The following is a 13,822-nucleotide window of genomic DNA, read 5'->3' as shown; positions in this document are numbered from 1 at the left end:
GATTTGGGAGTTGGCCACTCCTGAATGGCTTGCATCTTGCTTACATCCATGCTGAGACCCTGGGGAGAAATAACATATCCCAAAAATTGAATTTCTGTTTTGTGAAACTCACATTTCTCCAGTTTAATGTATAAATGATTTTGCCGTAGACGATCCAAAACCATTTTCACGTGTCGCTGATGATCCTCGGTATTGCTGGAAAAAATTAAAATGTCATCCAAGTAAATCACAACAAAAATATCAAGTATGTCTCTGAAAACATCATTTGCCAAGTGCTGGAACGTAGCTGGTGCATTACGGAGGCCAAAAGACATAACTAAGTACTCAAAATGTCCATAACGTGATCGAAATGCCGTTTTCCACTCGTCGCCAGGACGAATCCGTACTAAATTGTATGCTCCGCGAAGATCTAATTTAGTGAAGATTTTGGCGTGTCGAACTCTCTCAAGTAACTCGGGAATTAGTGGAAGTGGGTAAGAGTTCCTGATTGTGATTTTGTTGAGCTCCCGGTAGTCAATGCATGGACCAAGTGAACCATCTTTCTTTTTGACAAAGAAGATTGGGGCACCCGCTGGGGAGGAAGATGGTCGTATAAACCCTTTAGCTAAATTTTCGTCAATATACTCTTTAAGAGCTTTTAATTCCAGACCAGACAGTGGATAAATACCCCCGAATGGAATTACGGCACCAGGCAATAATTCCACAGGGCAATCATATGGCCGATGTGGCGGTAATTTATCTGCATTTTTCTTGTCACACACATCACTAAAATCCCGATACTCTACCGGTAGTGTCCAGTTGACCGCGGCTGCTGTTTTCACTGGAGCCAGCTCCCTGGACGCTGCTGATTCATTTGGAAATTTTAACTCCTTTGTTGTCCAATTGATCGTAGGATTACGCAGCCGTAACCAAGGCAGACCTAAAATAATAGGAAAATTAGGAGAGGAAATCAGTAAAAAAGACATTTTTTCTGAATGATCTGCCCCCATATGGATCTTTAGTGGGACTGTTTCGAGTTTCACAGGCCCAGATATCAATGGAGACCCGTCCACGGTCTCCATAAACACCGGAGAGTCCCTCTTTCGTGAAAGAAGTGTCCATGAGATTGCTGCAAGCTCCAGAGACTATCATGGCAGAGCACGTGATCCAGCGGGAATGTACCCAGATCTTGATAGAAATGCAGCAGAGCGAATCTCTCCTGGCTGTGGTAGAACTTGCAGAAAGTAAGGCGATATCCACAGGTGATGAGGCCTCCGATGAATCATCAGTGAAATTAAAATTTGCAGCCGTTATTTCCTGACTGTGTGAATGAGAACCTACCGAAGAAATATCTGAAAAGTCAAGTTCGGTCACTGCAGCTGCGGACTTGCGATTTTTCCCAGGGCACTCCGAAATATAATGACCCGACTTTCCACAATAGAAACACAAGTTCTCCTTGAAACGATGTTCCTTACGTGTATCAATGACTTTTCTCCGTACTGCGTCGACCTGCATAGGTTCAGACTCTGTCTGGGATAAAGTCTTGCTCGACACCTCCCTGGTGGAGGAAGGGAAAGACATGAGGTTATTACGATTAGCCTCAGCCCATTTTTCCTGTCGACGTTCAGTGAGACGAATGTCAATCCAAATACAATGATGTATAAAGTCAGCTAGATTAGTAGGTGATTCTTCTCGAGCCAGTTCGTCCTTAATTGAAGCAGACAAACCTCTCCTGAACACTGCATACTTTGAAGAATCGCACCATGTCGTATCCAGCACCCACCTCCGGAACTCCATTGCATATTCCACCACCGGACGCTTCCCTTGACGAAGTGTCAGTAATGCGGTTTCTGCTGTTAAACTTCGGTTGGGGTCATCAAACATTTGAGACATTGCAGTAGTAAAGTCATTCAAAGAATTCAGGCATACATCATTAGTCTCAATTAATGGATTAGCCCAGGCTAACTCTTTGTTTGTTAGCAACATAATCATAGTCAATACTTTATCTCGATCAGTTAAAAACTGGGCCGCACGTGCAGAGAAATACAGCTGACATTGATTCAAATATCCCCGAAATTTCTCTCTTTCACCACCAAACCTGAATGGTGGGAGTTTAGGAAAACCCGGACCCGGAGCTAGAATTGGAGCCGGAGCAGCAACCACAGCTGTAGTCTCTACATTTGAAAGTCGAGACGCTAAGGCCTTAATAGACGTATCAGCCACATTTGCGTTATGATTGGTTTGCGATTCTAAGGTCCCCAGCTTTGTTTTAATAGCCTGCAGCTCCCCATGAAGTCCAGAAACAAATGAACAAAGTTTCTTCATTCGTACCTCCATAGAATCTGACCCAGAGATCTCCATATTTGATGGCTTGAGTATTCTGTTATAACTTTATATACTCTGCAATGGAGGTCAGTGACGTGGATCAGAAAAGAGGCCTGAGCTCATAGGTTTTCAGTTCTGTAGTGTTTATCAGAATCAAGCAGGTTTACAGATAAGACACAGCAGGGTAAAAGCAGATGAAGATAATAATGCAGTGAGCAAACGTACAGACCGTGGAGACGTATGAAGTCCAAGTTGCCAGATCCAGAGACCTGGGGAGCAGGCCAGGCCTGCTAGCAGGAAACAGTCCTTGAAGTGGAGGTGGGTGCAGAGCTGATCCTGAAGAAACAAGTCTTTACAATGAGACCAAGATTCACAGGCAGGCGGGGTATCCCGAGGTAACGAAGAGACGAGTTAGGTAGCAGTCCTTCCAGCTTGATAACAAGTCCAAGAACAAGTATACTCAAGCAATGAGTAATCATACAGAGCATCCTTATATACAGAGCAGACAGGAACAAGAGAGATCAACACAGGAAATAAGATGGCCCCCGTTGAGGCTCGTGACTCCATCTTGGATGAGGGCAAAAATGAACTAAACTAAGGGCAAAGTAGAAACTGAGCGACAGACATAAGGCAAGGATTTCAGAGAAACGGATATGCAGGCCAAGTCCTTACACTCAGGTGGATTTGTCCTGGGTTCTATTCGGAAAGACCTTTGTCGCTGAACCAGACAGGAAGCGGGTCCTTCAATGGGGTCACTCATCTAAATTGGCTGGTCATGCTGGACAGAAGAAAACGGCTCTTCTCATTTCACAGCATTATTGGTGGCCTTCGATGTGCAAGGATTTTGCAGATTTCATCTCAGCCTGTCCCTCCTGTGCCCAGAATAAGACTCCAAAACAACTTCCTACCCATAGGTTACTGCCTCTCCCTGTACCATCAGCTCCTTGACACCTTGACAGCATATTGCAATGGATTTAATTACCGATCTCCCTGTATGGGCCAGATGTACCGTTATTTGGGTAGATGTTGTTCGCTCCTCTAAGATGGCCCATTGTACTCCCCTCTCCAGTCTCCCACCTGCTCCTGTGCTTGCCAAGAAGTTCATCCAACATATCATCTGCCTCTGTTACCTCTCTGTATAGTCTCTGATAGAGGTATACAGTTTACATCTTGCTTCTGAAGGGCTACTTGCAAAGTACTAAATGTCACCTTGGACTTCTCTTCAGTCTACCATCCACAAGCCAGGTAGAGAGCGTCAATCAGATCCTAACCAACTTCCTGTAGCATTTTGTCAATACCCACCACAATGACTAGGTCAGTCTCCTGCATTGGGTCAAAATCTCATATAACAACCATGTGAGTGAATCCTCAGCTAAATCTCCGTTTTTCGTTGTGTATGGTCAACACTCCAATATTTTGTTTTTTGTGGCTAATGCCACTGACATTCCTGTGGTTGAAGCTCTCTTCAAGGGCTTCTCTAAAATCTAGGAGGACACCTAGACTATACTAATGAAATCTTCTGAACAGATAAAGAGATATACAGACAAGGGACAACTGGACCCACCTCTGTTTTGTCCTGGGGATAAGGTTTGACTTTCTTCGAAGTATGTCCGTCTCAAGCTACCTTCGTCCAAATTGGGTCCTTGCTTCTTCAGTCCATTCTCAAACAGATTAATGTAGTAGCTTAAACCCCTGACCGCTTTATGAATCCTCAGTTCTTTCCATGTGTCTCTCATCAAGCATATAATTTTCAGCTCCTTCTTCAAGGACCTGGGTACCATTCCTGCTCCAGTCAGCTTTGAAGATGTTTTCGAGGTAGAGAATATTCTGGTCACAAAAGGGGTAAGAGGCAAAACCTTTCTTCTTGTGGATTGGAAGGGTTTTGGTCCTAAGGAGAGGTCATGGGAGCCCAAGCTGAACATCTATGCCTCACTCCTCCAGGAGAGATTTCTTGCGGGCTTGAAAAAGAATTGGCATAAAGGGGGTACTGGAGTGTAAGCGTCCCTGCACGCTTCTCATTATCCCTTCTCCAGGGACGCCGACTCACTCACCGGCCTGGCCCTCCCCCACCCCACCTCCTCCTCCTGCTGCTTCCTGGGGTTTGTACATGCCTGTCAAATCACTGGGCACTGCGATTGTGTCTCGTGCTACTGCTCTCTTAAAGAGATAGCACTCACCATCCAAAAGTATCCCTCACCATTGGCTGGGAAACACTTATTATTTAAGGCACCTCCACCACTTGAGAGAGGCCTAAGCAACATGTTCACACTGCTTTGTTTCCACGCTTGCTAGTTCTCAGGTCCCCTTTACCTGCCAGTACCTGCTTTTTCCTGCTTCTGTCTGTCTTTACGCACCTGCAGTGTGTTCCTGTATTCAAGATGTACCTGTAAGAATTCCGGACTTTCCTTTGTGCCTGTTAGCCCTTATTCAAGATGGAGTCTTGCATCTCGCCCTATCATGGAACGTCCTGTCTGTTTTGTGATTTAAGTTTGGGTCGTTTGTTCCTCTTTGCCTGAGTATTTTCTTGCTGTTGGCTCTTGAGCTCCTGCCTGTCTAGTGGTGGACTCCCTGCTGTTGCTGTTTGTTACTTGGAGCTCTGCTTCTCCATGCACTGCTGCCTACAGTCCCTTGTGCATCTTCCCGATAACGGCTATCTGGACTTCTAGTGAGGAGCTGTTCGCCTCTGGAACTGCTGAGGCCAGTAAGGAATCCTGACGTCACCATCTCCTCTTGGTCTGTGTTTGTGTGAGCTGCGTTACTGGACTTGTGCGGGACTTTCAGCCCAAAAGGTACATGTGGTGACCTTCCTCTGTTAATGCTATTCCTGTGAATTGCTGGACTTCTACGTCTAGGTGCCATGTGCATTTTCACCTATATGATTGCTGGATTTCTACACATTAGGGCGGTGTGCATGCTCATCCATAATATCGCTGGACTTCCTCTTTAAGGGCCGTGTGCTTCCTCTCATATATACTGCTGGACTCTCATGTTTAGTGCCTAGTGCACACCTGTGTCAAATTACAGTTGGACTGGTTCATATTAGCAGTCGCGCTCTGAGATTTTATGCCTGCCTGTATGCCAGCCGTAGCTGTCTCACTTACTATGCCTGCCTGCATACCAGCCATCCCTGCCTGCACCTGCCGTTACAGCTGTCTTCCCTTTTGGGGTCAGCTGCCGTGTGCTTGAGGTCCGTCCTGGAGTAGCACATTGCGTCCGTCGGGAGCCAAGTCTAACTCCATGATCAGGGGCTCTAGCAGAGTCAGGTGTTCACCTAGTTATGCCCCTCCAGGCTCTCCTCAGGCCACAGCACAATGGTTCCACTAACACAGACATGAGACAAGACATACACAAAGGCTCTGGGAGCATTGCACATTTAAATCCAAATGGAATCATGAACAAAATACACATTTTTTTAAAATTGAAAATGAAGAAAAAGAAATAACAGGTTGTTTCTTCGCAGAATGAATGACCTCACCAATTGAACGCCATACTGCTATTAATTAGAACACCCCCTTTTATTAAATGAGTCAATAACACCTTAGCAGCATGTATGTCATGACTATTGATTCTGTTGGTTGCTCATTACTCGCTTACACCTAGTCATGATTTTTTCTCATGTTGTATGATCTTTTCAGCCAAAAACAGTAATTAAACACATTAGTTATGTTAGACTGCAGTTATTTTGCACATAACTGTATGTCTGTTTCTACATTTTTCACAAACATATACATATTTAAAAATAATGTTTTTAATAATCAGATGTGTATAGACACAATGGCTATATACAGAATTAAATACCATATGTCACGTACATACCCAATGGGAATAATGCTGATGAATACCAAGGTACCAAACACAATAAAACAGAATCCACTGTACCAATCTAGCGTGGCTTGATAGAGCTTGTTGAATCCTGCAGAAGAGCTCACTGCCACAAGTTCTATCGCCAGCTGTAGCACAACAAACACTTTGCCTAAAGAAAAATAGAGATCTTAGGTGTACAGGAATTCATCATAACAATTTTAATGAAAACTTATCCAACTACAGTCATCCTCTGTCACAAAGCTCACCCTCCTACTTTGCCATGACTAAAGTATAGAATAAGAGGGAGGCTGGCTTAGATATTTAACCCATTAGTGATTAAGCTAATTTTGACTATAATGACCAGGCCAAAATTTTTAAATCTGACCAGTATCAGTGTATGCTGTAATAATTCTGGAATGCTTCAATGGATCCCGGTGATTGTGAGACTGTTTTTTTCATGACATATTGTACTTTATGTTAGTGGTAAATAATGAATATGTTGTCGTATGAATAGTGTTGAGCGCAAGTGATCACTACTCAAATTTGCATCGGGAGCTCTGGTATGCACCTAGTATCGTGGGTGCTCAAGTGACATGTTTTATGGCTGTTAGACACCAAAAAAACATTGCTCGTGTATGGCAATAAATCACTGCATATTATTTTTTGGGTGGCTTAATGGTCGCGAAACATGCGGGGCTGAAACTAGAGCATGACACTCGATCTCCTGCAATAACTGAGCATACCTGAGCGCCGGATGCAAGCACGAGCACTTCTACTCAACACTAGATGTTATATCGTTATAATTTTTTTTTTAACTTTTGAAAAACCCTAACCCAATAAACCCAATCCCAAACCTATCCTTAACGGCAAAGAATGAAATAAATCAAAATTATAAAATAAAAATATAATCTGACTAAGGGAGGGATGACATACTAAGTATTGGCTTTTGATCACTGTGATAGACTCTATCACAGTGATCAAAAGGAGCCAATAGGAAAAAATAATCTGCTGCTGCTGGTTGATGGGCAGAAGATCTCGCATGCGACCGCCATTTTTTCCTCTCATGAAGAGGAGGCAGAGGGCCAGGTGACTGAGCAGGAAGCAGAGGTATCGGGGGGGGGGGGAAGCTTGGGGACATAATTTCTCTTTCCTTTGACATGTATATCACGTCAGAAGAGAGAGAAATGATTTTAATAGCGGGCATACTTTTTTAGACGTAATTGCCGTTCATAACGGTGATCACATGATCGTGTTCTCCAGGGTCTTACCTACACTAGGTAGCTGAGTCCTTGGAGATTTTCAGACTCTGGGGGGCAATTTTTGCTTATCGCTTATTCCTGATCATCATTTTAAAATAGCAATGAGAGAATAAAGACCCTTAACAGCTACCATTTTAATGTGTATTTGCAGTTGTTAAGGGGTTAAATGAGCAGTCAGCCAGCCGACTACACACATAGTACTGATGTGGTGCTGAAACTGCAGAACCAGGACTGGATGGAATATCTGAAGGCCAGGGAATGTGATAATTGAAGCGTATTAGTAATTTATATTACTTCTTTTTGTAAACACATTTAATGAATAATTTTATTTAACTGAACACTAGAGATGAGCGAATATGTTTTGAAAATGATTGCCGAATCCGAATTTGTGATATTCGTACCATGTTTGTGCTGAATTTATGTTTGATTTTTTAAACTGTAAATTTGTATTAAGATTTTACAAATTTTAACAAATGGAATTTAATCCGGACATACATTTACATCCAGACGCATAAGAAATAAATTAAATAACAATGACAGGGCAATGAGGAAAGCAATATAGGGAGGAACTCCCTAAAATTATAGAATGTTCAGATGCAAACTATAAGCTGAGCCAATGGGTATTCAATATACCGAGCAAAGCTAGGTATTATAAATCCCCAATATTCCCCCAACAGTAGTATCATGAATACAACCTCTTATGACGGACAAAGAGACAAGACACACACGTCAAGGAAAGAGAGAAAAAGAGGGCAATAAATAATCCAAGAAGAGAATGGACCTAGCATTTAGAAGATAATCTAGTCAATTCTCTGAGCCCAGAAGTAATCCCAAGGAGCCCAAACAGAATCAAAACAATCCACTCTTGCATTCAAAAGAGCCGTCATATATTACATTTTTCTGATGTCATTAGTTCTATATAATAAGTGCTGATATGAGGCGCGGGAGATTTGTTTCCAGTTAAGAGCAATCAGGCACCTAGCCACTGAGAATATGTAATAACATCTTCGCTAAATTTTTCCGCATCCCCTTAGGAGTAGTATTTAACAGATATACAGCTCCGGCAAAAATTAAGAGACCACCATATCAAAACCCTGTCATGGGCAGTCCATTCTCCAGACCTAAACCCCATTGAAAACCTCTGGAATATAATAAAGAGGATGATGGATAGTCACAAGCCATCAAACAAAGAAGAACTGCTTAAATTTTTGTGCCAGAAGCAGTGTGAAAGGCTGGTGGGTGACAAGCATGCCAAGACGCATTAAAGCTGTGATTTAAAATCATGGTTATTCCACAAAATATTGATTTAGAACTCTTCCTGAGTTAAAACATTAGTATTGTTGTTTCTAAATGATTATGAACTTGTTTTCTTAGCATTATTTGAGGTCTGAAAGCACTGGGTTTTTTTTCTTAATTTTGACCATTTCTGTTTGTCAGAAAAAAAATACAAAATTTATTGCTTGGAAATTGGGAGACATGTTGTCAGAAGTTTATAGACTAAAAGAACAATTTACATTTTACTTAAAAATATACATATAAAGAGAAAAATCAGACAAACTGAACATTTGAAAGTGGTCTCTTAATTTTTGCTAGAGCTGTATAGTCGGCTCCAGTCCCACCTTTACATATAGAACCTTGGAAATTAACACTCTCACTTGTTCCCAGAAACCCATGATCCCAGGACAAGACCAAAAAATATGACACTTGTGTGCCTACATCAGAGCCACAATGCCAACACATATTTGAAATTGAGATGTTCAATCTGTGGAGGTCAGGAGTATGATACCAAAACATTAGAATTTTATACTGATTTTCCTTGTAAAGTGCAAATAGACTAGGCTGCTTTATCCCAAATAATATTCCAGCTTTCAGTCGATAGTCCCCTTCCCAGAATAGATTCCCACTTGAACATGTAGGAATGTTTCAATTATTGCCCTCCCTGAGAAGAACTCAATATTTTATTTATGTCTGATATCAATCCTTTAGTCAATGACCCTTTCCTGCAGATACTCTCAAATTCTGTCTGTAGAGAGACCCCAGAAGGTCCATAAAACGAAGAGGCGAAGTGTTTGATCTGTAAGCACTGGTAAAATTCTTTATTAGTAATAGCAAACTTGGACTTGTCTTCATCAAATGTCAGGAGCTCCAGCGTGTCCCCATCTAATAAGGTCCACAAACCTAAAAAAACCTGCAGAGGACCAGGGGTGAGCCATCGCATGGTCCAAACTGTTTGGCAACAGGAGTTGAAATATTAATTAAATCAATGGCGAGTTAGGGAAGGCCAAAGTAAACCTCCTCATACAAGAAAGCCAAATCTTCCTCGTGAGCCGTATAGTACCCAATAGACCCTCTGGGGTTCTAATGGACTTATTTAACCATAATAGTGAGTTTGGGTGAGATGGAGCTAACCATAATTTTTCAATTTCTGTCCATTTGTTGTATGCCCATAATGAAGCCCACGAGGGAATTCTACGTAGGTGAGCGGCCCAATAGTTATTTAATAATATCAGGAACTGATAGACCCCCCTGCATTTTGAGAGAGACAAGGATATGCTAAGATATCCGTTGATGCATGTCATTCCAAATGTACCTCAGCATAGCTGCCTGAATGGATTCAAGTTCACTCACATGGGGACTCTGACCAGTAAGGTCTCAAAAAAATAAAGTAACTTAGGAAGGAGGGACATCTTAATTGAAGTACTATGACCAATTTGTGAGAGCAAGAGTGGTTTCCATCTATCCATCAGTTTCTTTAAGGCACTCAAAAGTGGTGGAAAATTAGTGGTATAAAGGTTACCATAAGAAGAAGACAGGTTAACTCCTAGATATTTAAATGCCTTCAACTTCCATCTGAATTTAAAATTTAGTTTTAAATGATCTAGTGCATCAGGAGGAATATTTAATTGGAGGGCTTCTGTTTTTGGAGTATTTAGTTTATATCCCGATATTTCCCCATACTTTTTTATATCTTCCATCAGGTTAGGCAGAGTAATATTAAGGTTGATTAGGGTTAAAAGCACATCGTCTGCGAATAGGGAGATCTTAAACACTTTATTCCGTACCTCAATTGCCGAAATGTTTGGATTTTGTCTTATCATTTCCGTTAGAGATTCAATACATAAGACATATAATAGGGGGGATAAAGGCCAGCCCTGGCGGGTACCATTTGATATTTTAAATGAGGGAGAAGAAATAAAGGGAAGTTTAATAGAGGCTGTAGGGGAAATATAAAGAGCTCCTATAGCTGTTAGCAAGGGGCCCGAGAAGCCAAAAACCTTCAGTGTCTGAAATAGGAAAGACAAATTAAGACGGTCAAACGCCTTTTCTGCGTCCAAGCTCAGCATGATAGACTGCAATTTATTTCTATTAGCAACCTCTATTAAGTCTAAGGCCTTAGTGTTATCCCCCCCAACGATTAGGATCACATCCCACTTGGTCCTTATGGATAAGTTGAGGGAGCCAACAATTTAATCTATTAGCCAATATACGAGTGAATGTTTGTAAATCAGAATTTAATAACACAATTGTATGGTATTTTGAGCAATATATTGGAGTTTGGTAAGAATGAGTTAGCGTATCTGGTATGGGACACCCTCTAGGAATGAGTTAAATAGTTTGACCACATGGGAAGAAAGCTCCTCTGCATAGGATTTATAATATAAATACGTCAACTTGTCAGGACCCGGGGATTTACCTAACGGAAGTTCCTATATAATGTCCACCACCTCCTCCTGTGTCACCTGTTGATTAAGGAACGGCAAGGCCTTAGAAGAAAGAACTAAGAATTTCAATTTTGATAAGAAGTTTCATTATCCCATTCCTGCCAGCCTTATTTATAGAGTAAGAATCTTGTAAATTATACAATTTTCTATAGAAATTATAAAATATTTCCGAAATTACTGTTGGGTTATGGTGGATCATGCCATCGGCTCCTCTCAGAACATGGGAATGAGCGCTCAGGGTTTTATCTCTCAGTAGTCTAGCCAAGAGTGTGTGAGTTTTATTACCCTTGTCATAATATTTTTGTTTTGTATAAAGAAGGAGTTTTTCCACTTTCCGCATTGAGAGGTCCTTGAGTTTATTCCTAATTGCCACAACATTATTTAGATCCCTTACAGAGGTTGAGGCTACCAATCTACTTTCCTCCCTAGATAATTGAGAAGATTATTTATTAAATTCAAATTTAGCATTTTTTAAAATCTGGAACCTTCTTTGATACAGTACCCTCTCATGACGGCTTTATGTACCTCCCACAGAACTGAAGGGGAAGCAACCGAGCCCTCATTCAAATGGAAGAAGTTGGTGAGATGGTTCAATAAAGTCTTTCGAATAGTTGGGACCTTAATTAGGAACTCATTCAACCACCAGTGGCACTCCCTGGTAAAAAGCTGAGTGGATTTAAGGTCCAACACCACTGGAGCGTGGTCATCTTATGAGTTATTATGTTTACAAAAATTCCTTTTTATGATCTATAAAATCTTTGAGTGGCATTGCCTAGCTTTATTATTATTTGTATGGTAATGTATATTATTAGGGACCAATTTTGATCTGTTTTGACAACAGGCATCATCATTAATTAATTTTTATAACACTATGATCCTTGGGATATAAATAAAATATATATTTTAAACTATACATTCTTGTGCCTGTCCACTTTTAGTGGGAGGCTTGTTTTCATTGCTTTGTATTGGAATGTGTTTTTGCTAATTTAACCACTTTCTGCCATCTGACTTACTATCCCGTCCATGTGACCTGGGACTTAATTCCCATGGACAGGATAGTAAGTGCCGCTGACCGCGGCCGGGTATCAGCTGATTATCACAGCTGAAACCCAGCACATGATCGCAGTGTACAGGGGGCACAGGGAAGATTCACGCAGGGAGGTGGCTCCCTGCGTGCTTCCCTAGACCCTCAGAACAGCGCGATGTGATCGCGCTGTTCCAAGGGCCTCCTTCCCTGCAGTCCCACGGATCCAATATGGCCACGGGCACCTTCGGGGTCCTGCAGGGAGGCGGCTTCCTCAGAAAGCTTTCCTGAGAAAGCTTCCAGCAGTGCCTGCAGATGGCTGATCTGACACACTGATGTGCAAAGTGTCAGATCAGCGATCTGGCACTTTACTATATTGTCTTACACTGGAACAATATAATAAAGTAAAAAAAAATCATATGTAAAAATAATTTTTTTTAAAAATCCACAATAAATTCTTTTTTTTGTAAATAAAAAAACAACAATGAAAATACACATATTTAATATCGCCGCGTCCGTAACGACACACGGAATAAAGCGATGCAAAAATAATAATTTTTTATATAAAATTGTTTTTATTGTATAAAAGCGCCAAAACATAAAAAAAGATATAATTAGGGTATCACTGTAATCATACTGACCCGAAGAATAAAACCGCTTTATCAATTTTACCACACGCGGAACGGTGTAAACGCCCCCCCAAAGGAAATTCACGAAATGCTGTTTTCTGCTCATTCTGCGTCCCAAAAATCAGAATAACAAGCAATCAAAAAATGTTACGTGCCAGAAAATGGTACCAATAAAAACGTCAACTCGCCCCACAAAAAATAAGACCTCACATGACTCTGTGGGTCAAAATATGGAAAAATTATAGCTCTCAAAATGTGGTGATGCAAAAACTATTTTAGCGTGTGACATCTGCCACACATAACCCCCCCAAATAGTAAATCAAACCCCCCTTTATCACCCCCTTAGTTAGGGAAAAATAATAAAATTAAAAAAAGTATTTATTTCCATTTTCCCATTAGGGTTAGGGGTAGGGTTAAGGCTAGGGTTAGGGTTAGGACTAGGGTTAGGGCTGAGATTAGGATTAGGGGTGTGTTGGGGTTAGGGTTGGAGTTAGAATTGGGGGATTCCATTGTTTAGGCACATCAGGGGCTCTCCAAATGCAACATGGCGTCTGATCTCAATTCCAGCCAATTCTGCATTGAAAAAGTCAAACAGTGCTTGTTCCCTTCCAAGCTCTGTCATGCGCCCATCAGAGGTTTACCTATGGGGTATCAGCGTACTCAAGACAAATTGCACAACAACTTTTTGGGTCCAATTTCTTGCGTTACCCTTGGAAAAATAAAAAATTGGGGGCAAAATTATCATTTTTGTGCAAATTAATACAATTTTTTTTAATTTTTTTGGTTCTACGTTATAAATACCGGTCAAGCACTTGGGGGTTCAAAGTGCTCACCACTAGAGTTGAGCGACTTTAGTCGGATCGGGTTTCATGAAACAAAATTTGTTTTAGATGAAACTGGTCCGACTAGGGCAAAAAAAGTTGGAGTTTTGTCCGAAACCCGACCCCAATGCAAGTCAATGGGGAATAAAAGTCAGCATTGAGTGGATGAAATGAAAGGGGCGGAGCTACAGCAAAGTCCCACTGGGAGCCGACAGCAGCACAGGAATGCAGCGGTGAAGAGGAAGAAACAGTAGACAAT

General features: G+C 41.4%; 1 protein-coding gene across 1 annotated transcript in view; it reads right to left on the bottom strand.

Moving 5' to 3' along the window:
* Positions 1 to 13,822, bottom strand: part of LOC141052449 (solute carrier family 46 member 2-like) — a 52,126-nt gene that overhangs the window by 5,444 nt on the left and 32,860 nt on the right. Inside the window, exon 4 of the mRNA XM_073549686.1 lies at positions 6,121 to 6,277. Within this exon, the coding sequence (XP_073405787.1) occupies positions 6,121 to 6,277 (157 nt within the window). The remainder of the gene's footprint in view (positions 1 to 6,120; positions 6,278 to 13,822) is intronic.

Source organism: Dendrobates tinctorius, unplaced genomic scaffold, assembly GCF_039654945.1.
Source record: "Dendrobates tinctorius isolate UK_male_01 unplaced genomic scaffold, ASM3965494v1 ptg000160l, whole genome shotgun sequence".
NCBI classification, from domain to species: domain Eukaryota; kingdom Metazoa; phylum Chordata; class Amphibia; order Anura; family Dendrobatidae; genus Dendrobates; species Dendrobates tinctorius.
Note: the sequence above shows the minus strand (reverse complement) of the source record. Positions and strands in the feature narration are given on the sequence as shown.